This window comes from Equus asinus, chromosome 16 (assembly GCF_041296235.1).
Source record: "Equus asinus isolate D_3611 breed Donkey chromosome 16, EquAss-T2T_v2, whole genome shotgun sequence".
NCBI lineage: Eukaryota > Metazoa > Chordata > Mammalia > Perissodactyla > Equidae > Equus > Equus asinus.
Genome location: NC_091805.1, coordinates 14,931,970 through 14,956,667, shown reverse-complemented (window position 1 = coordinate 14,956,667; position 24,698 = coordinate 14,931,970). Strand labels below are relative to the sequence as shown.

Here is a 24,698-nt window from a genome sequence, read left to right as displayed (position 1 = left end):
TGTGACCTCAATAAAAATAATTTTTTTAAAAAAAGGCAGTTTTTGTCATTAATGTTTGAAGTTTTCTAGTTAACACCATCAAATTATGTTTATAGTTACATATTCATAAATGACTCAAAATATTTCAAATATGTTTAATTGCCCAGACTACACAAAGAAATAGGCACATATACTTTAACAGAATTTGACCTCGTCTTGGAAATTTAGCAACACAAACTATCATTGGGGACTGGGGGAAAATGGCACTGAGAATAAGAGACAAGACTCCTCAGAATTCCCTTGCAAGCTTGCTCTTTAACCACAGTGAAGTCATCTGGCCTCTCGGGTTGACTTCCTCATCTGGGAAATGTGATCTCTAAAATTCTTGCCAGCTCCAAAACGTGTATGAATTTTATGAACTAAGTATCACAGAAAAAAGGATATGTTAAAAAGGTTGAAAGATTTAATCTGTAAAACTCATCTCTTCAAATAAATAATTATTTTAAAGTAACAAATCACATTTTTTCTCTACACTTCTCCATAAACAGAGGAAAATATATATGCATATGAAAGCCAGATATATAGGCAATACACTACGTTATTGGATAAACATTGTGTTATTAAATTAAGGGTGATGTTTAACTCTGTGAGGTTAAGTAAAACAGTTCTTGAAATATGAGGACAGAGTAGTCACTTCTAAGCCATTTACTGAGTCCAATCACATATATTAATTTCATTTTATCCATCGTAACTAGTTAAATAATAGTTTCTTAAAAACAAACAAGAGCATTTTCAACTCCTTGCCCCAAGAAAGGCTAATAATAGGCAGGAGTGATGAGCCAAAAAATAAGGTAGGGTCACAAACTCAGATGCTTTCAGAGCTGGCAAGGCAAATGAACTAAACATGTGAAGTAGTTTTACGTAACACAACAGAGTGGTGGGTCGGTGACAAGAGAAGAGTACACACCTTGCCTAAAAACATCCTAATTAAAAAGCATAAGCAACTTGTGGTTTTTCTTGTAAGAAAAATAAACATCATTATCAATTCGCTTACTGGGATCTACAGTACTTTAAAACTGTTCCAGGGGCCTCCCAGTGGAGTAGTGTTTAAGTTCGTGCACTCTGCTTCCACAGCCCAGGGTTCACGGGTTTGGATCCCAGGTGCAGACCTACACACCACTCATCAAGCCATGTTGTGGCAGCGTCCCACATACAAAGTAGAGGAAGATGGGTACAGATATTAGCTCAGAAACAATCTTCCTCAAGCAAAAAGAGGAAGATTGGCAACAGATGTTAGCTCAGGGCCAATCTTCCTCACCCAAAAAAACAAACAAAAAACAAACGAAAACAATTCCAGGTATCCAAGAACCCAGTTGAACTTAAAGAGAAGAACATTTTAAAATCAAAAGTAGGGGCCGGCCCGGTGGCCTAGTGGTCAAGTGCACATGTTCTGCTTTGGTGGCCCAGGGTTCACTGGCTTGATCCCAGGTGAGGACATGGCACTGCTTGGCAAGCCATGCTGTGACAGGCGTCCCATGTATAAAAGGAGAGGAAGGTGGGCACTGATGTTAGCTCAGGGCCAGTCTTCCTCAGCAAAAAGGGGGATTGGCAGCAGTTAGCTCAGGGCTAATCTTCCTCAAAAAAAATAAAATAAATAAAATAAAAAGTACTTTCATAATTTAAATAAATAAGAAAACTTTAAAACTCTTTTATATTAATTCAACATATAAATATTGGACACTTACTACATGCTAAGGCATTATCAGTATCCTTAAGACAAGAAAGGTATTGGTATACTGTTTTTATATGGCAATACAAATTTTTTTTTACTACTAGAAGAATAATTCTGTATTTTTAAAAAAATACTTTTTAATCCAAAGATTATCCATCTATCTAATCTATAATCCTTTATTTAGCTTGGGAAAAAATGCTTAAGAAAATTGCAATAAATGACAGTGAGTTTAAAATAGAAACTACAGTGGCGACTCTGACTGTTGCTTTTCAGCTCTTCTGATCTCTTTAGATCTGTGAGAAAATTTCCACAATGTCCACACTTCCCCCTAGGGGAAGTTTTAACTGCCATTCAGAGAAACAAAGTTATAAAGGAATCATTTATGAATTAGATGGAAAAATAAGTATGATTAACTGAATTCTCTGGCATTTTCAAGCATCTTCAATTTGCAACTAGAGTATATTGTTATTCCCAGCAATTCTTTTCTTAGGTATATATCCAAGAGAATTGAAAAATTACGTACACAAAAACTTGTATAAAAAGGTTCATACAGCATTATTCATAATAACCAAGAAGTGGAAATAACCTAAATGCCCATCAACTAATGAATGGATAAACAAAATGTGGTATATCCACATAAGGGAATATTATTCAGCCATAAAAAAGGAATGAAGTACTGACGCACAATGCAACATAGGTGTGCCTTGAAAACATTATGCAAGTGAAAGAAGCCAAACAAAAAAGCCACATATTGTTTGATCCTATTTATATGAAATGTCCAGAAGAGATACATCCACAGAGACAGAAAGTAGATTAGTGTTTGCCAGGAGATGGAGGAATTGGGAGCGCATGCTAAAGGATATAGAGTTTCTTTTTAGGGTGATAAAAATGTTCTGAAATTAGAAAGTCGTCACACAACTCTGTAAACATACTAAAATCACTGAATTACACACTTTAAAAGGGTAAACTCTATGGCATGTGAACTATATCTCAATAAAGCTATAAAGTATATGGTGAGTAAAACCTATTTATTGAATTTCTAAAAGAATAAGACTTCATATCCTGCTAAAAGGCGATAGGACCCAGTATACCTTGTGTATATATAACAATCATCCTGAAAGTTACTTTTGAACTAAAGACTTTGTTTTGAAACATCATTCTCGCTACAGTAATAAAACAAAACAAAACAATTTTTTAAACGTAAATATATTTAAAAAATTAAAACACCTAAGAAATGCAATCTATACATATGAAAAAGTAAAATATTTATATGCATAACAAGTAGTAGCAACATCATTCATAAGCAGCAGTTAGTGTTTATTTTCCCTGTATTTTGGTTTAACACCATAGTGGTAGTTTATTATTTTTAGGGAAATTGCATAAGGTACATATAGATTATTATGAGTAAGTTATAGAAGACTATTTAATTGGAAAATTAATTCCACATAACAATATTTCCTCTAAAAACACAATTTTAAACAAATTATTTTAAACTAGTGGACAATAAAATGTGCCTATAATTTATAAGTCCAAGATATATAGTCAACTTGCATAAAATTACATATGGCATTTTAAAAACAGCCTACTTCTAAAATATCAGTAATTCAGGCAACTGGGATTTCCACAGGAGATAAATTGCCATTAATTTCCTTTTTATGAAGAAAAGGTCTGCCTTAAGAACTTTACAGCTATGTTTTTAAGAAATGCTACAGAATACTTTAAAAATCAAAATGGTAAAACATATGCATTAGGATATTCTTTTATGGATACCAGCCCTATAACAGCATTTCAGATGGTGATTTAAATCTAGTTAACCACATTTCCAAATGACTTGGGGTTTTATTTTCCAGAAATACATATCACATGTGTAGTTCAGTTGAGAATTTAAATTTCCATTATAAATGAGAACCTATCATACTGATAACGTAAAGATATAAGTCTAGTACTTTATTAGAAATATATTTACTAACTCCACAAAAACAAATTTTACATGTAAGCAAAATACTAAAAATTTTTGATTTGGGAGAAATGAAATAAAATACAGTGAATGGTTTTCTCTTCATCTCCAACTGTAAAAATCCCTTTTGCCTATTTATTTGACCCGTCTCTATTCATGCAATTTAATGAACCCTCAAAATAATTTACATGTCTTTATACAGAATTCACATCTACAACAGTAAATAGCCAGTCCTTTTATATTTTCAGTGCCTTATCAAAATATGGGTAACAAAGTTTTTCATTCTAGGAGGCAGGAAGATGTTTCCTAAGTACTTCTTTGGATGATGAGGATATAGCATCTGGGAAGGAAACGTCAAATTCTATTAAAAGGTCACCACGTTGGTCAGGATTTTTTGGAAACGGCAGCCCATATCCAATAATTCTTCTCCTCATTCCAGGTTTCACAATATCATTTATTGACATAGGTATGGTTCTTCCATCCATTGTTGGCACATTAATTGAGCAGCCACACAATGCCTAGAATGAACGAAATAAAATTAATAAACTCCAAAACTTAAAAGTCTAAACAAAAATACCACCAGGTATAAAAGATGCTACCACTAAGGTAAATTTTTAACCTCCAAAAGAATATCAATAATTATAAGACTTTTTCCTCATTAGAAAATCCCTTCAGGACATACAAAAGAAAGGAGAAGGGGAAGGAAAGGAAAAGGGAAAGAGAAGTAAGGATGTCTTTCATGTTGCCCTGGAATGAAATGGATAGTCTGAGGCTGCTATTACAACATTCAAGATGCAGGGTTGGGGGGGAGAGAAGAAGAGGGAGAAATTCAGGACTGGAAAGAACAGGATAGGAGCAACTACCTACTTCCCTGGAGGGATAATGTCACAACTTTTTTTATTTTTGAGGAAGATTAGCCCTGAGCGAACTACTGCCAATCCTCCCCTTTTTGCTGAGGAAGACTGGCCCTGAGCTAACACCCATGCCCATCTTCCTCCACTTTATACGTGGGACGCCTACCACAGCATGGCTTTTGCCAAGTGGTGCCATGTCCACACCTGGGTTCCAAACTGGCGAACCCCGGGCCGCCAAGAATCGGAACATGCGAACTTAACCGCTGCACCACCAGGCCGGCCCCTAGAAGAACATTTATTGTTTTAGTCAACAAATGTTTACTGAGTATCTACTATATGCCACACATTCCTGCTAGATACTGGGCATACAGGGACCATGAACACAGACCTCACCTCAAGGAATGCACAAGGAACTCAGAAGCAAACTAGTAATTATAATACAGCACACTGTTGGCATAGAGGTATGTGCAGAAGTCTTCTGTGAGAGAAAGGGCGCCCACTTACTCCTTTAGCTTCTAGGAGTACAGAATGCTTGAGTAAGCACTGGACCAGTGGCGGGTATTGAGGCAGAGAGAGAAACAAGTGTTGCAGCAAGTAGAGCTCAGATAATGACACAGCAAACTTAGGGAAATGCACATACATTTATGGTTAGAAATCAAACTAAACATGACCTTTTATTTTAAGCTAAAGAATTTAGACTTTATGGTAGATCCTATGTGGAGTTATTTAAGAATTTTAGGGGCCGGCTCCGTGGCCGAGTGGTTAAGTTCGCGTGCTCCGCTGCGGTGGCCCAGGGTTCGGATCCTGGGCGCGGACATGGCACCGCTCATCAGGCCATGTTGAGGCGGCGTCCCACATCCCACAACTAGAAGGACATGCAACTAAGATATACAACTGAGTACGGGGTGGGGTTTGTGGAGATAAAGCAGGAAAAAAAAGAAAAGAAGATTGGCAACAAACAAGCCCAGGTGCCAATCCTTAAAAAAAAAAAAAGAATTTTAAGCTGGGAACCGACATGGCCATATTTGCAGGATTATAATCCAATTTGAGAAATGGTGCCTAAAAACACAACAAATAAGAACTCATGTATTAAAGCAGTACCCTTATAAGTTATTTTCTTTTTTAATACTTTTTTTGTTAATTATTCCAAATTAACAATTTTGGAAAAAGTCTCATACGTGGACTAAGGTGATGAGATTACAATGCAAAATCTCATAAACCAGACTTATAAAAACAGAGTAGAGTTAACCCAGTACTAGGCCTCATAGTACATAATCCAATTAGCACTTGAAATTGCCATTTAAATTGTTAGTATAGGTAACTAAATTTAGAAAATACAATCTCATCCATAAAAGAGGTCTAACAGGTAGTACTACCTCAGAGGGTTCTTAAGAGAATTTAAAGAATAATGTGTATGGGTTGGCCCCATGGCGGAGTGGTTAAGTTTGCGTGCTCTGCTTCGGCTGCCCAGGGTTTTGCCAGTTCGGATCCTGGGCGCAGACCTGGCACTGCTCATCAAGCCATGTTGAGGGTGGCATCCAATATGCCACAACTAGAAGGACCCACAACTAAAAATATACAACTATGTCCCGGGGGAATTTGGAGAGAAAAAGGAAAAATAAAATCTTTAAAATAAATAAATAAATAAAATAATGTGTAGTAAGCATTAAATAAATGTTAGCTATTATTTAAATTCCCTAAAATCAGATGTATAATTCTGTTTGGTTTCAGAATCCTAGGTCCTACTAACTTACCTCTCGTAAACTAATTTTAGCAGTATAAACTATATTTGATCCATCTCTTTTAAATTTTGGGTGATCTTTATCTTTAATGATAAAAACAATGTCTGCTGGAATACTAGTTGGTGTTTCATCTCCTTCCCTTGGGAAAGTAATTTTGGTGCCTTCTTTCCACCCTTTTTTAATCTCAATGGTGAGAATTTTGTCCTCAGATCTATAACTCCTTCCATCAGGGTTTAACCTTTTTCGAGAAATCTTCATCCGTTTGGTACAACCATTATATATTTCTTCAAGCGATACTCTAAGTTCGTGAATAACTGGAGGATCTTGTTTGAGGCGGGATGGCCCTACAGAATTCCTGTCTCTTGGATATCCATTCATGCTGAATCCAAAGGCACCAAACGGATCTCCATCTATTTCCATTTCTTCAGGATCTCTACCACCAGCCATCCGTCTTCCAAAGAAAATTTCAAAGGGGTTGGAACCTCCGAAAAATGCTGCAAACGTGGCATGAGGATCACCATGAAAGGTGTACCGGAAGGTACCTCCTTGTCCATCAGTACCGCCTGCTCCTCCTTTCAACCCTAAATGAAGAGATAAGCATGATTAGAAAAAACCTTGCAACTCTTGAAAGTTAAACTTTCAAAAATTGTATTACTAATAAACTTTGGCCAACTTAGGTTGCAATTTACTAACGTTGGCCAGAAATGCCACTATAACTAAATACAGAATAGCTACATAACTTCTGATCATTCCATCCTAAATTAAACTTTTAGCTTTCAAAATCTTCCTCCAAATCCCCATCTTTAAGGGATAATTTACTTCTGAATCTTTGTTCCACAGGTAAATAAGAAAATAAATAAAAATTGGGAACCTCTTATCTCAAAATCTACTGGTTTGACAATCTGAAGTATATAAATCTAAGTTTTTAAAAGACGTCAATTAAAAGGTCTTCAATGCAAAATGCATAACCTAAATCTTTAAGTATCATTATAATCAATGAGCATAATCTATAACATAAAATATCATATTTATACTAACTAGCTTTATTTCAGATCTTTTACTGTTTAAGAATTAAAATAGAATTCTTTCTGTGACAAGAGGAAAATATCCTAATAATAGGACACTATGAAAAATGTTTTCTTAGACACTAAAGTTGTTATCCCTATCTTAGATAACAAAACTGTTTATCTAGGCATACTATGTGATAGCATTAATTTCAACAGAAGTAAAAAGAAGACTGAAATCAAGTGCTGCAAATCCTCTTGACATGTAAGGCCTTTGGACTGGTTATTTCTGTCTATTGCAGACAACTTGCTTCAAACACCAAGACAGTGACTCTTGGACCATGTTCTCTAAGGCTCAACTAAGTAATATGTAGCTCAAAAGAAATTACATATTTGAAGCAGCATTTTCCACTATATACCAAAGAAAGATTCTACTAAAACCCACAAAACACTAGTATAGTGATCTTTTAAGAGATCAATACTGACAAGGATTTATATCATTACAGTATCAGCAAAGTTTCTGAATGAGCCTTATGGGCATTCCTTGACCAAGGAAACAAGCAGGAACAGAGTCTAAAAATTTTAAAATTGTGAAAAATTCCAGAGATTAAACTAAGAAATTTCAATATGTTCAAACAATGAGTAACTTGAGAGCAGGAAATACATTTTATTCATTTTTGCATTGCTCATGCATACAGGGCTAAAAACGATAGGCATTCATGTTTATTGAATAGACGAATGAACTAATTCTTAAAGTCCCTTCAATAGAAACTTTAAAAGGTGTCTTGAGTATCAGGACTGAGAAGAGGAAGAAGCAAAAGCAATATAAAGTATAATCCCACATATTTATGAGAGATTTAACAATAAAAAATTCTACTGGAATCACTGAGCATGCTTTCAAACAGGCTTAGTTTTGCATGTCTTATTCTATTTGGCTTCTTTCATTAAAAAGTATACGTGTACTCTATTTCATCCAACATTCTCAGCTAATGTTTAAATTTTTACCTTCATCCATGAATAAAAATCTAGAGAGATCAAGAGAAATTTAATAATCTGAAAATTGTCAAAAGGTAATTGAGAGATATATCCAAATAGCAGTTAGGGATATTCCTTGTAGAAACAGAACGAAAAATACAAGCAGGACAAGAACTCATCCAAAATATCTTTTTATAAATTTTAGTGGTATAGTCATACCTCCAAATGTTAAAAAAAAAAACTAGTGATAGATTTTTTTAAATGATAGGGTATGTATATAACTCAAGGTCATGACTACTGCGACTAAATCAATGTTTAAATTATTTCAATCATTTCATCTTTCACCCCACATATATAATAGAGTACAATAATTTAATAGGGAGTTAATAAAGTAAATTGAGTATAGCCCTCTATAAGACAAAACCCAAATGTTTTGGACTCACAATAGATTCATGAAAAGAAAGACTTGCATTTTAAGTTATTACATCATGGGTTTGGCTTTTCCCTAAACCCCTTCCCTCCTCTGCCAAAAATGGTAACTCAGTCAGGATTACAGAGCCCCTGAGAAGATTCACACACTGTCTCAAGTGACATTTATCAAAGCTGACAAAAAGCCTCCAAAGGATCTCTGAGGTCTTCCTTGAGACTAAACGGTCAACTACACAGCTCAGATAAAGGGCAGCATACTATAGTGACAGAAAATCCTACCAAAATTCATACCAATATAACATGAACTATTATGAATTACAATGCAAGTATTACTTGCGTTGCCTACACTTGAATTGTAACAGGCATTTCATAAACTATAAAGTCAACTCTTTATTACATACATTTTCACATACATACTACTCATGGAACATTTTAATATTCAACTAGATTCCCTCTGCTATCCAAAATGTTTTCTAGACACCATCATCACTTTATGTAATTAAGGAATGTACTCTAGAATCAACATTTGCCTATGCTATAACAAGGCTGCTATTATTTAAAAAACAACCAAGCAATCAACCAATTCGCAATTCAAAAACAAACGTGTTTGGGATACTCTCCATAACGATATTTCCACTAATTAGTTGACTAAAAGTTTATCCAAACCAGCAGCATTAGAGACGAATTAGGATTTCAAAGAAAAAATTATAAGACTTCAATAACTCTTACTTTAAGGAGATCTACTATGTAAAACTCCAGATTTACAGCCAAAACTTACAGGGATGCTAGCATAATGAGATCCTTTAAACAGCTACGATTCACAAAAATCCAATTTACTTATTTTTAGAAATACATAGTAAACAAAAAGAGATCCAGCTGATTAAATATATAAATTAAAGAAAAGAAGACGCAAGCTAGTATAAAGATTAACATACTAAACACAAGTTTGATCATATAAATACGACCTTTTAGGATTTAAAATAAGTTATTGAGTAAACCATAAACAATAAATAGCATAAAGAAAAAGAAATGTTAGAGAACTAGGATACTGTAAGGATGTGTTATTGAAATATTTTTTTTTAGTGTTTTAATACAAACTTCTCTTGACATCCACTGAACAATTAAGAAACAAACTAAAATTTTTTGGGAGAGGCTAGTTCAAAATCCAATTTTAAATATCTGTAGTTCTGTATTTTTTGTTTTCAAATGATTGAACTATGGAGAAAATTTCTCTGTCTTTAAAAATAGCTTTATTTATTAGATACTATAAAACCAACCCATTGTAAATATACAATTCAATCATTTTAGTAAAGTTGTAGAGCTGTGCAACCATCACCACAATCTAGTCATAGAACATTTCCATTAACCCAAAGAGTTCTCTAGTTTCTATTTGTAACTAATCCCTGGTCCCATCTCTAACCTCTAGCCACTGATCTGCTCTCTTTCTCTATAAATTTGCCTTTTCCATGCATTTCACATAAATGGAATCATGGAATATGTAGTCTTTTACATCTGACTTCTTTTATTGAGCATAGTTTTTGAGGTTCATTCATGTTGTACCATGTTTCATTAAACTGGTCCTTTTAATTGCTAAGTAGTATTCCTTTGTGTGTATATACGGGTGTATGTATGTGTACACACACAGATATATACACCACATTTTGTTTATCCATTCACTGAATGATGGTACTTTTGGATTGTTTCCAGTTTGGCGCCATTAAAAATAATTTTGCTATGAACATTCACGTCCATGTCTTTGCGTGGACCTAGATTTTCATTTCTCTTTTATAGATTTCTAGAAGTGGAATTGCTGGGTCATATGGTAAATTTAAAACATTTCTATGCTGATCTCACTTTTTAAAAACCCCTCATTTAAAATTGTGGATATTATAGATTTTTAAAACATGAATAAACTGGATCACTGGTTGTTTTAGTTCCTAAATATAAACTGTTCAACTAATACACTTCTCAGTTCATGGTTCTCTATTCCCACTGTCCCAAGCCTTGAAAGAGGGTATAATAATGGGTTAAAAAAAGTGTATCAGGTATGTTAGTAATGGCTCCACAGTCTCAAAATTCAATGTTTTGTTATTACTGGAGAAACAAGGTCTGCAGGCACAAACAGATCAATGAAAGGCAAAGAGAAAAAATGTTTTCCTACATTTTCACAGTATACCTGAAGGGGATTTTTTTTTTAAGAATTAATGAGATATTCTGAATAAAGGGCAAATAAATATAATGCTTTTCTGTAAAAGAAGAATAATTCCTAAAAAATAATCAAATAACTTTCACTTAACTAGATTTTCAAGTAACTTTTAACTAGAGCATGATATTTCTGAATATTTCAATGCTTTAAAAAACTTATTCTCCCCTCACTATTATCTCTATTGCTTATATCAATTATCTGAGTCAAGAGCAAAAAAGGAATCAGGGTACATAGATGATCCTGCTTTAGTTTTTTAAAAAATTCACTCACTGATGATCAGTAAAAGTCAAACTGGAGAAACATCTGAAGAAAAATAAGAGGTAATGTTAAACCAAGAAAAATATATCATTTGGTGACTTGAAAATTCTGAAGACTAATATCCTCAGTAAACACCGAATCCTATGGCTTAGTCAATAGACAGACTTGAGCTATCAGTGAGATGTGGATTAAAGCAGAAGATATCTGCTGCTTCATGGGAATTTATAGTGTTACTCCACCTTTGTGGATCTCTTCACAAAATTACAAAATAACTTCTTCAGAAAGAATAGTACATTAGTAATATTTCAGAATTCTGCTTAGCTTTTGAGATGAACCAAATCATAGTATTTTGAATAGTATGGTCATAAGGAACAAGCAGGACTGAACTGCCCACTATTTGCCTTTTTCAATATTTACTCTGTAAGAATCTGAAACTGCAGGTCCTCATCACACCAAAATCAGCGGCAGAAACTGCAATTTTTGGCCACTCAGATCAAAAAGAAAAACAAAACAAAACCCCTTTAACACAATCACCCTGCTTATCTACATTTAACATTTTAACTCAAAATAAGCAGTCATTGCTTCACTGGATTTTAGGATATATTTCTAATTATGAAACTTCAACATTAAATGCGATAAAGGAAGAAAAGAAATGTTTTCATAACTACAATGATTTAAAAGAGAACATTTTGGGAGAAAAAATAATAATAAAATAACTTAGTCCTGATTTTAAAAGTTGAAAATCACAGAACTCGTAGGAATTAGTTTTCGTTGTTGTTGTTAATTAGCAATTTAAAATAGTCTTACTTTATAGCTATTTATATGGAAATGATGGACAAACTTAGTCTAGAATCCAGAATGATAAAAGGATAATTTGAAATTACCCTTATTCACTGTATTGAACTAGTTTTCGATCTCATAATGCAAGAGGCAAAAGTATGGCAGGGAGAGGAAAGGGAAGTTGTCACCTTTCCTTTATACCTAGATAGTAAAATTTCAAAAGAAATAATTACCTAAAACTAAATCAATAATTGTTCTAACTAGGTGGCCATTTTAGGTCAAAAATTGTATTTCTGAGATCTCATTTTCTTGGCACACAATTACTGTTTACAATTAAGCTAAAAACTTGTTCTGGTATTTTATGACATCAGGAAAATTCTTTCCTCTCCAGGCAGAATGCCAAAAACAACTAGAGCTAAATGCCTGGGCCTTCTGCTTCTCAGAGAGACGATCTGTCTTGTTCAGTCTAAGCTAGCTTTGCTAAAAGAAAGGCAAAAAACTTCTTTTGTTTTCGTGAATAAAATATACACTACCCAGAATCTGAACTGCCAATCTTAAAATTTTAAATGACTGAAGGATCTTTATTGGTTCTGGCAGAAAATTCACTAGAAAACAAAACAGGTTGCATAAGACTTTTGACACAATTCATTAATGGGTATGGGAATTTAAGGTTTCTTTTCAAATATACAGTGCTAACATTATAAATCTAATGGTAGAATATTTGTATTACAAAATGTCCAAATCCAAAAAAAGGCAAACAAGTACATTTCATTCACAGCTATGTAACATTCATTCATATGATCAGGGCTGAAATCTCATTTTTATCCATTATTTGTCTTTCTACTTTTGATATGCCTGAGAATTTAACTGAATGATAACCAGAAGGCTAAGAGAGAAAGGGAAGAAAAAGAGAAAGAGAGAACGACACAGAGCTGGAGAGAGAGAAAGATATACACAGAATACTTACCTTCCTCCCCAAATTGATCATATATTTCTCTCTTTTTAGGATCACTCAATACTTCATAAGCTTCTGCGACCTCTTTAAATTTTTCCTCTGCCTGAGGAGATTTGTTCTTGTCTGGATGAAATTTGAGGGCTTGTTTTCGGTAAGCCTTTTTAATATCTTCATCTGAAGCTCCTTTTTCAATTCCCAAAATGCCATAATAGTCTTTCCCCATTTCGAATGCCTTGAAATGAACTTAGATTTCCCTTTGTGAAAGAAAACAGCGTTCCCAGTCTTAGCAATACGATTCTAAGAAAAATAAACCAAGCTGGGTATTTCAAAAGTTAAAGCAAATCAGCAATTCAGCTTCGCTGTCTGAAGACAGCAAGCCGACAGCGTCTCTGTATTTAATTCCTTCCCCAACAGCTCACTTACAGATAAATATACACTACACAGGAGACGGCCTCCTTCTAGATCCTCCCATTTTCACTACGTGTCTCTGTACTTTCTAGAACAGCAAATGCTACAGGACGTCATTTCCCCTGCTGCCTCTAGTCAAAGTACTGAGCTAGGTTTTCTCCTCCTCCACGATTAACTATTCATTTTCCTTGTGGCTCTACCATTTTTATTTCCTTTTTAAGAGGCCAAGTGGCTTAAGAAACCAGTATTTCAGCATAGAAAGTCATACCTACACATTTATTTCTTCTATTCTAGGTGAAAAAGCAACAAAAATAATTATAACCATTAAGTATCCTATGTTAAAATAAGTTAAAGTTATTATACAAATAAAAGTACCCTTGAACTTATTTTAGGTATTTCAGTTTCAAGATATTCAAATATAAAATATACAATACTAGTTTGTTTAAATTAAAAATCTCAAATAATTTGTCATTTTCAAAATTCCTGAGGTCTATCAATCAGAAATGCTAGGAAGTCAATATACCAATTTCACATTGTAAAAGGTTATATATCATAAACATCAAAAGCAATATTTTAAAATAAGTAAAGGACCTAAATATGATTTTAGCTAATGATTTTAACTAGTTTCTGTAGCATACAAGAGTCCTTAAGTTCTGGCAAACTCAAATTTGTGAAAGCTTCATGTCTGATTTTAGCTACTTCAAGTAAAACAGAATGAGACCCACCCCATTCCTAGGGTCACTATTTAAAGAATTTTTGTGCAGCAGGAAAGAGGAGACAAGTGTCAGGTTACAGAAAGTAAATACTCATGTTTCTCCTAAGACCTTAACTGGTTCATCTTAAAATCTGGATATGCTATTTATGGGGCAGTAATATGAAAAATATTTTTTCTTTTAAAAACACATTTTTCCTAATTATAAATACTCATCATCGAAGATCTTGAAAAACACAGAAACAAAAAAGAATAAAATAAAAACCTCCCGATATCATACCACTTCCAGTAATCCCTGCTAAATATTAGTGCATTTCCTTCTAATCTTTTTTCTATGAATATTTATGGTTATTTGTTGTAGTTTTGCATTTGTCTTTTTATTAACAAAGTTGATATATCATTTGCATAGCCTTTTGATGATTTTTTATAAATATTTTGGATATTTATGAGAAATATTTTCAATGTATATAACTCATCTTTTAAAAAATGTTCCCTTTTTTGGAAAGATGGATTAAAAAGAAAATGTCAAAAGAAATGCACAGAGCCCTTTACTTAAATATCTTAAATCTGTAAAGTTAAAAGAAAAAGGAACATTTATGAAGAAAAGTAAATGCACATATATGTCTAGAGTATAATGAAAAGGTGATCACGTGTTAACCTTTAAAGCTATGGGAACACCTACTCCATATGCCAAGCAGCTTTACGTTAATGATTCAGCAATTCTTTCAGAATGTCTATCTTTGTGCATTTTGACAGCAAGGACTTCTTATTTCTCAGAACTCTCTACTTTAAAAACAGCTTAGTATTAGAAATGTATCTACCTACTTACAGGTTACAGAGGTTTGTCAGCTATTCAGCAAGTTTTTTCAGTCCCATCAAGGAATAATCAACATCAAAAGACAATTTTTTAAATCCAAAAAAAGTAGAGAAAAATGCTAATTTTTCCTAAAGTGACCTGAAGACTCCTATTTTTTAAAAAAGTATATTGCAAGTTGGAATCCAGTGCAAGGATCAGTATCTAGAGTAAAAATATAATAAAAATCACCTCTTCTAGAATTAATTTCCAAGAGAGTTCCTTTAAATATTCATTACCAAAGGAACACTGACATTACTATCTATAAAAAGTCTGAATTGTTCTGGTGGGTAATGCTGGGAGGAAAAAAAATAGATTCTTATCAGATTCGATCATTTTCAGAGAGTTAGAAATATTCTCAGGACTTGACATATTAAATGATTTTAGAACCCAAAGAGTAAAACTTACATATCTCTGAGACATGCATTACACATTAACAAATGGAAAGAAATCCAGCTCTCCACACATACAGAAGGGTGATAAAGGTCATATTTCTTTAAATATCATACACACAAAAAAGAATCATAGCGGTAAAGTTGAAAAGCAAGAATTCACCTCAACTTAGAAATTTCAAGTTAAGAAGGAAGCAATTATAATTTTAATACTTTAAATAATAAAATAATCTAGCTAGATTTTGGTAAAGTGAGCAGCATAAATAATTTTCAAACATATGGGAACATTTATTAAAAAACAATTTTAAAAGTCCTGTGAATACCACACCAGGAAATTTGTCCTTACAAAATAATTCAAAGAAAAAATTATATATACAAATATACTCATTGCAGTTAGATGCAATAGGGTAATGGATCAATATGATGATTAGTAAACTACATAATACTTTAGACATTTTACTTTTTTTTTTTTTTTTTAGGAAGATTAGCTCTGAGCTAACTGCTACAATCCTCCTCTTTTTGCTGAGGAAGACTGGCCCTGAGCTAACATTCGTGCCCATGTTCCTCTACTTTATACGTGGGATGCCTACCACAGCATGGCTTTTGCCAAGCAGTGCCATGTCCGCACCCGGGATCTGAACCGGGGAACCCCAGGCCGCCGAAGCATAACGTGTGCACTTATCCGCTGTGCCACCCGGCTGGTCCCTAGGCATTTTACTCTTATATTCACTTTTTCAGACTGAGCTGTCTCCTCTACCACTGAGGGGTTCAAAGTCCATTACACCATCACTTCACATTAAATTTTCTTCATCCAAGTTTGTATGAGATGAATGTGGGATTTTTTTATTGTGGGGCAGCGCGAGTAACTGTCATCCCTGCAAATAATTATCATGACAAAAATAGAGTATGTGAAGGAAAGAGTAGTGTTACCAAGAGAAGTCTCTAAAACAATTTTCATGTCTAACGCTTTGTTTTTAAGTTGAGGAACCAAGGCAGAACACTGCTAGACAGTCAAACTGCAATCAGTCCGAACCAGAAACGTCCAAGACGGCAATGCAATGCCCTGGGCAAAATGAAAAGTGTGCAAACGGTGCCGCACGCAAGAAGGGAAGATCTGAGCATGCCCCAAATGTCCCCACCCCAAGTGGTGACGTGGAGACCCCTCCCCACTTCACGAGGAGAAGCTGTTTTAGAACGCAAGCTCTCCTTCTCCATACTTCTTGAACAACAAATAGTTTCTGCCTGCTATTTCAAACTCAGTCTCTGCCTAATGGTGGGAGCAGCTCCAGGCAAGAGGACCCACTTGCTGGTCACAGTTCCATATGGCTTGGTAGCAAAATCTGGCGACTCTGCCGCGACTGGAATAGTTGCTGTCTCCTCTCCCTGATTCTGGCCTCTCAGCTCCCAACAGGTGGAGCAATGGCCTGCAGCAGCATGTCCCCAGCTGACTCACCTATGTTGCAGGAGGCTTTGTGAACAGGAGGGAAACCAGGACTGTCCTGCCCAGTGTTTGACTGCCAGACTCTCCTCAATGACTCTTACTGAACTGGCATCTGCAGCCACACCTAGACATTTGTTTTCTGCCACTTCCTTCGGATCAAGGGGGATTTCCCATGAGCCAACATAAAGTTTACCTTTGGTTTGGCATCAGAACACAGTGTATGCACGCAGGCACGACTGAGGGAGAAGAGGGGCTCCTCCCCAGGACTGGACTGAGGGAGCCCCTCTTCCCAGGAAACAGCCAAGGAGGCCTCTCTCCCTAGAATGGTTTCACCCGTCCCTTCAGGTAGCCCCTTTCCCCAAGACCAGTACCAGTCTGTGAGGGGTGGACTGGGAGAAACATCAGGGATGCCTGATCACTCCAGGTCACAAGTGGGGCCACCCGACCTTTGAGGCCAAGATGCCTCAGTGGGAGGTTTGGAGGTGGTGACAGAAGCAGGTGAAACAGCTGTTGAGGGTTTTTGCTTTTATCATTGCGCTAATCTTCTTCCAAGAAGACCAGCCAGGAATGATGGGCTTTGTATAAAAGTGATTACATCTCTAATGTTTGATTGTTTTTTTGTTCATTTTTTGCTGAGGATGATTTGCCCTGAGCTAACATGTGTGCCAATCTTCCTCTATTTTGTATGTGGGTTGCCACCACAGCATGGCCACTACTGAATGGTGTAAGGCCGCACCCAGGAACCAAACTCAGGCCACCAAAACAGAGCACACCAAACTTAACCACTAGACCACAGGGCTGGCCCCTGTCTGATTGTATTTCAAATTATATTGTGGGGATAAATATTGTATCTCACTGAGAAACGTTTCCTTTGCCTGATACTGTGAGGGCATATAAATTCACCTTTCAGGCAATTTTAATTAACCATGGTAAAGGAGATCTCACTTTAAAATGGTCAAATTGACTTCAAAAACAGCTATAAAAATGATCTTTACTGCAAAAAGGAAAGAATCTTTGGATCAAGATAACCCGGATAATTTAAAATTACAGTGGCCACTTTTGGGGCTCCTTTGAGCCTCCAAAACTTTACATTGGCTATTAGAAGGAATGTTCCATTTAGGTAAAATCATTTAAGAAGTCGCTTATTAAGCCATGGCTTTACAGACACCCCTCTAATCTACGTTTCAAGAAGGACCCAATATGAGGCCCTCCCAGGGTTAACAAGACTCTGAGAGATTTTCTGGGAAACTGCTACTCTTAAAACAGTCAAGCGGAAACTAAAATTAAAAAAGAAAAATTAATGGAGTTGTTTAATGCTGTCAGGAATAGTTACTATTTGTCCTAGCTGAAACTTGACAAGATTTAGTAACTTATGATCAGAAATGTGGCTAAATTAGAAGCTGATATTTAAAACCTGATGGGATTTTTTTGGCATTCTTCCCTAAATTAAGATAAAACTATGTACCTGGAAGGAAAGAAGTAAATTAAGGATAATGTAACCAGCTGGGTGTGCCAGTCCTTTGATAAGTAACTAACCTCCCTAGTTAATCTCAAAAACTTGTGACCTCTCTAGGAGCTACTATAGACCATACCAGATTCCTAAGACTGAAAAAAAAGTAATAGGAAAAGTTGTTTTTGGAGATGCAGACTACTATGAAAACACTCTTTTTTTTTTTTTTTTTTTGGAGGAAGATTAGCCCTCAGCTAACTACTGCCAGCCCTCCTCTTTTTGCTGAGGAAGCCTGGCTCTGAGCTAACATCCGTGCCCATCTTCCTCTAGTTTATACGTGGGACGCCTACCACAGCATGGCTGCCAAGCAGTGCCATGTCCGCACCCGGGATCCGAACCAGCGAACCCCGGGCGGCTGAGAAGCAGAACGTGCGAACTTAACCGCTGCGCCACCGGGCCGGCCCCTATGAAAACACTCTTGCCCAAAAATCTAAGGAAAATTTTTTAAACAGAGGTTATAAAATCTTTGTTGCATCTGTCTGTTGTTTATATGTGTCTATATATATGTTATATATATGATATTTTCAACCTCTGGATGGTATAGCCAAAATTAAGAGCTCTATTCAACTAGCTTAAAGTAAGTGCTTACATAAATTATTTCTAAATAGGGGCTGGCCCCGTGGCCGAGTGGTTGAGTTCGCGCGCTCCGCTGCAGGCGGCCCAGTGTTTCGTTGGTTCGAATCCTGGGCGCGGACATGGCACTACTCATCAAGCCACGCTGAGGCAGCGTCCCGCATGCCACAACTAGAAGGACCCACAACCAAGAATATACAACTATGTACCGGGGGGCTTTGGGGAGAAAAAGGAAAAAATTAAAATCTTAAAAAAAAAAAAAAAAATTCTCTTCCCCCCAAAAAAAAAAAAAAATTATTTCTAAATAACATTAATAGAAGTACCAGAAACTAACCCAAATATTTTTCAAGCTAACATGATATAAATTAATCTTTGGTAAAAAAAAGCTTATTTCAGTTTGTTGGTTTGGTTGAAATAGGCATGTCCTCAGAGGTACCAATACTGGATATGATGCACACATGCAGCCTGCATTTACTAGTAAAATAACTTCATGTTATCTTTGTCAACAAAAATAATAGCTTAGAATGATAGCTGATGTTGCCAAATGTCTCATAATGCTCTTGTAGGAAATGTAAGCATAATTATTGGAAACAAACTAAGTAGATGTAAGTACGATAAAAGTTTTTGGGTAAACGTTTTTAACAATAAATTATAGTAACACGTTTTTGGTGGGGTTTTTTTTTGAGGAAGATTAGCCCTGAGCTAACTGCTGTTGCCAATCCTCCTCTTTTTGCTGAGGAAGACTGGCCCTGAGCTAACATCTGTGCCCATCACCCTCTACTTTATATGTAAGAAGCCTACCACAGCATGGCGGGCCAAGCGGTGCCATGTCCACACCTGGGATCCGGACTGGTAAACCCCAGGGCGCTGAAGCAGAACTTGTGAACTTAACTGCTGTGTTACCAGGCCAGCCCTAACATGTATATAAAATAACTTCCAAAATCTCTTGGTAACTTGAAACTTTGAAGTTTTGCTAGGTTAAATTAAATGATGGAAAATTCATTGAATATCCAGACCATTTCTATATAAGATAAAATGTTAGACATTAATTAATAGATATAGGTTTATCTATTTTTCGCTTCTTACTACAGAGAAACTAAAAAGACATTTAGGTCTACTAGTAAATATGTCTTGTACTTTATTTAAAAATTATACTGTGAGGTAGTATGTTTCTAGAAATTATAAAAGTATCTATAAATTTGCCAAGCCACAGAATACTGTCATAAAAGATAGTTCATAATTGCTTACTTCTTAGTTTTCACTAAAAATTAAGGGGTCTGTAAGAATTAAAAAATCTAATTAATGTATGTGATTAAAGCTACTAAAATTAATAAGGAAAACATCCTTGTATTCAAGGAAAGTAAGATATATGTTTTCAGCAAGGAAGGTATAAAGAACAGAAATTTTTATTTTGTTGAGAAAGATAAATTTGTTCTAAAGACTAGGGAAAAAAGAAGGCAGGGGACAAATTCTCAATGTAAAATGAAAATTACAGAAAGTTTGTGGAAAAGGAATCCTGATGAAAGAGTTTTGTGCATGGATGAGTTGGCTAAGAACAAAATGAATTTAAGTAAATAAATTTTAATAGAAAAAGCTGGTACAAAAATTAAAATTTGGTTTTCTCTCTCTTAAAAGGGATACTTTTCTTAAACTTTTAGTCTGCTCTTAATAAAGAGGCTATGAAAGGTTTTCTGAGTAGTCTATGAGAAAGGTGGGGATTTTAGGTTTTATCAAAATAAATTTCCTATATTGTTTTTATTAGGTCTTTAAGTGCAGGTGCTAAACTTTTTCTTACAGCTATTTAATTTTCTGCATTCGCCTGAAAATCTTTCTCACTATGGTTAAATGGATAACTAGCATTGTTTCATAGGGACCTATGATACCATATGGGTAAATGTTATTAACATAAGTGTTTGTAACAAATCATGTAACATTCCTAAATTCTGATCTGTCCTGGTTTTCAGCTATAATTTTAGTTATTATCTTGAAGTGTTGTATGTCACAGAAATAGCCAAGTTTCTTTGTCAATTGCCCTTCTTGAGTCTTCTGTCATTTGCAAATAGTTGTTTTACTCTGATGTTTCTGCAGATGCATTTCATCTTCCGAGAGATTCATGGAAAGAACTCTGACACTTGCTATAGAATGCAGGTTTCTGATGAACTTTCAGATTATAAAACTGAACTAGGAAAAAATTACAGAATTCTAACAGAGAAACTGATGGCATCCTAAACCTGCTAACAGATCAACAATTGACTACATAGGAGGACTAAACGATTGATGAAGATGATTATAATTTTGATGACTTTTTCTTTGAAATACTGCTGATTTTTTAAATGTTCTGTTTTTCCAGATTTAAGGAAACATTTTCTCTTAAGCTAATTATAACTTATAGCTATTTGATAAATTATATCTTTGTAAGAATTGAAACATTGGTTTTTCTCCCTACCTGATGACTCTTATTTTCATGGCAATACAGTTATTTGCAGAAGTTCAATAAGAATCTGATCTCCTCATAACAGGACAAAATTGGAAACATTGGTTATATTCCTAGAGCTTTGATTGGAATGTCATATTTGAGAGAAACATATAGACTCAGATATGACAAGACAGCTAACAGACAAAGATTGACTTTGTGGAATAAAGCCACTTGGAAATATTGGCCAGATACCTTGCTTACAGTCTCCCAGCAACCTTACCAGGTGAGTAAAGAAGGCCACTTCCCTGGTAGGTGCAAGGAACCTCAGGATATTTTGGAAACTGTGAGAAGACAGGAATTTACCCAAGTCTATAGGTATTGCAGGCAGTCTGATGACAAGTCCTTTGCTTTGCTTTCTTATGAGAAGGCTTTAAAGTCCAGTCTGAGATTCCTAATAAAAAGTTCCAGCAAAGCAGATTTAAAAGAGCCTGTATGATGAACTGCTATTCTTGCTGTACTTATGTAAATAAATGGGCCAAGTTTATTGAAACTAGACTTATTTTATAAACCAATTAGTCTTAATTTGGCTATCTTTGGTAAAAATGAGCAGAATAAAAACTGAACTGGATCCTGAATTCTTCTTGTTTCCTCAAATATCTGGCTACAAATGCCCAAACTTACTAGCCAGAGATGTAATATAGTTGGGAGATCATGGAGTCCAGAGAACAAGCAGTTTATTAAACCTTTAAGCCACAAATTAGATGAAAAACAGTTAACCAGTTCCTTTCTACACATGCCAAAATGCCCTATTCCTTTCCTGGGTAGGGACTTAGTGCATAAATTAGGAGCCTCCCTTTATAAGAAAGGGGACCAGGGCCAGCCTTGTGGCCGAGTGGTTAAGTTCACGCGCTCTGCTTCGGCAGCCAGGGGTTTCGCCGGTTCGGATCCTGGGCACGAACATGGCACCGCTCATCAGGCCATACTGAGGCGGCATCCCATGTGCTTCAACTAGAGGGACCCACAACTAAAAATACACAACTATGTACCAGGGGGCTTTGGGGAGAAAAATAAAATCTTTAAAAAAAAAGAAAGAAAGAAAGGGCACTATTTGAAGGTAAATGTCCCCTCAGCCTTTGGTTACCAGCTGATTATGCACCTGACAAAATGGACTGAGTCAAAAGATTTAAAGGGAAACTTACTGGAATTACCAGAGGTAAATCCCTGAGAGTGAGGTATGCAGTTCAAGCAAGCCCCATGACTGTCAAACTGAAACTGGGACACAAGTGCCCAAATGTTAAACAATATCCTCTCAGATAGGATGCCCTAAACGGCATGGCCCCTGTCATAAAAAAAACTCAACTGAACAAGGCCTCATTAGACCATGCCATTCAGCATGCAACACTGTAATCCTCCTGGTCAAAAAGCCAACTGGGGAATATCAGAAGTACAGGATAACAATTAGAGTATGCCCTTCAGGTAGGGGAAATGGTGAAGGCACTCACAGTGTATGGCAACCAGGTCCTGCCGGCCCCATGGACCTGGCCCTCCATCCCTTCCAGCCTGGCTGGGTACACCTAGAAACATGGAAAACTGGGAGCCCACAGGACCAACTCACTCCTAAGCAGAACAGGCCTTATTTGGTGATTCTAACCACTTACTCTGCCCTAAAAGTACAGGGAGTCACTCCTCAGGTGTACCATACCCGAGTCAAGAGAGGTCCTAAACCAGAAAACTCAGAAATTCCAAGCCATTCTGACTTCTCCTATGAGCCCCTCTCAGACCTGAAGCTCTTATTCTGAAGACACAAAGACAGTCCTTGGTGGGCTGGTATCCCAACCCCATGGAGATCTAAAACTCCTTCTTCTGTCATCTCTCATAACTATATTTATCCTCACCCTGACCTGTGCTCCCCTTGGAGTGCCCATATCCAGTTGCTTTTGCCTAAACTGCTCACAGCCTTTCCAAGATGCACCTACTCCTTAAGGTCATATAAATAGCACTGGCATCATTGAAGACAGTGCCACTAGACTACAAGAAAAGGCTTATTGGTTAAAAGGAAAAAGCCAACCAGAACTAACAAAACAGATCTGGAGTGCGGTTAAACAGGCTCTTCCCAGCCTGACCTAGTTTTTACCACTTTAGTGGCCTCGCTGGTTATTCTCCTTCTTCTACTCTTTGTACCTTGCATTCTAAACCGTCTCATTTCCTTTGTCAGCAAAAGACTAGAATCTATTAAATTCCAAATGCTATTAACCCAGGGATATGAGACGTTGGGAGTCCAACCCAGTGACAACCAAACATATCTAAAAGTGGCTAGGGGTAAGTTCTGCTCCTCTACGGACCCCTGTGACTCCCCCCACCCTGCCCCGGTCAGCTGGAAGTAATTACGAAGACGAACCTTCATCCATTGCCCCTCAAGAATGAGGAGCAGGACAGTCAGAGGAGGGATTGTGTGACCCAGAGAAGTCCCTAAAACATTTTCCATGTCTAATGCTGTTTTTCAGTTGGGCTTGCTTATAGGATCCAAGGCAGAACACTGCCATGGCCAAACTGCAGAACTGGAACCAGAAACATCCAAGATGGCGATGGGGTACCATGCACAAAAGGAAATGTACGCAAAAGGTGCTGTGCACAAGAAGGGAAGATCTGCACATGCCCCAAATGCCCCCACCCCAAGCGATGGTGCGGAGACCCCTCCCCACTTCACATCCAGGAGAACACTGCTCACCTGTCATCAGGGAAACGCAAATTAAAACAATGAGATACCACAACATACCTATTAAAATGGCCAAAATCTAGATTACTGGCAACACCAAACGCTAGCAAGAATGTGAAGCAATAGGAATTCTCATTCATTGTTGGTGGGAATGAAAAATGGCACAGCCACTCTGGAAGACAGTTTGGTGGTTTCTTACAAAACTACAGACACATTTATCATACGATCCAGCAATCATGCTCCTTGGCATTTACCCTAAGGAATTGAAAACCTATTTCCATAAAAAAACCTGCACATGGATGTTGAAAGCAGCTTTATCTGTAACTGCCAAAACTTAGAAGCAACCAAGATGTCCTTCAGTAGGTGAATGGATAAACTCTAGTGTATTCAGACAATAGAATATATTCAGCACTAAAAAAAAAAAGAGCTATCAAGCCATAAAAAGACAGGGAGGAAACTCAAATGCATATTACTAAGTGAAGGAAGCCAGCCTGAAAAGGCTACATACTATATAACATTTTGGAAAAGACAAAACTACAAAGATAGTAAAAAGATCAGTGGTTGCCAGGGGTTAGTGGAAAGAGAAGGACAAATAAGTAGAGTACAGAGGATTTTTAGGGCAGTGAAACTGCTCTGTATGATACTGAAGTGGTATGCATATACATTTGTCCAAACCTATGGGATATACACCACCAAGAGTGAACCCTAATGTAAATTATGGACTCTGGGTGATAATGAGGTATCAATATAAGTTGATCAATTGTAAACAAATGTTCCATCTGGTGGGAGATGTTGATGATGGGGGG

At 36.2% G+C, this 24,698-nt stretch overlaps 1 protein-coding gene across 5 annotated transcripts in view; it reads right to left on the bottom strand.

Annotated features, from left to right (window-relative positions):
- Window positions 1–2,462: 2,462 nt before the first annotated feature.
- Window positions 2,463–24,698, bottom strand: part of DNAJB4 (DnaJ heat shock protein family (Hsp40) member B4) — a 45,481-nt gene continuing 23,245 nt past the window's right edge. For 4 of the 5 annotated variants that reach the window (XM_014849901.3, XM_070486661.1, XM_014849905.3 and 1 more), the window contains 2 exons: window positions 6,277–6,845; window positions 2,463–4,186 (listed from right to left, as the gene is read on the bottom strand). In XM_014849901.3, the coding sequence (XP_014705387.1) occupies window positions 3,953–4,186; window positions 6,277–6,711 (669 nt within the window). In that variant the 5' untranslated portion in view covers window positions 6,712–6,845 and the 3' untranslated portion in view covers window positions 2,463–3,952. Of the gene's footprint in view, window positions 4,187–6,276; window positions 6,846–12,883; window positions 13,392–24,698 lie in introns of those variants that run through there. The other variant, XM_070486660.1, reaches the window with a different exon arrangement.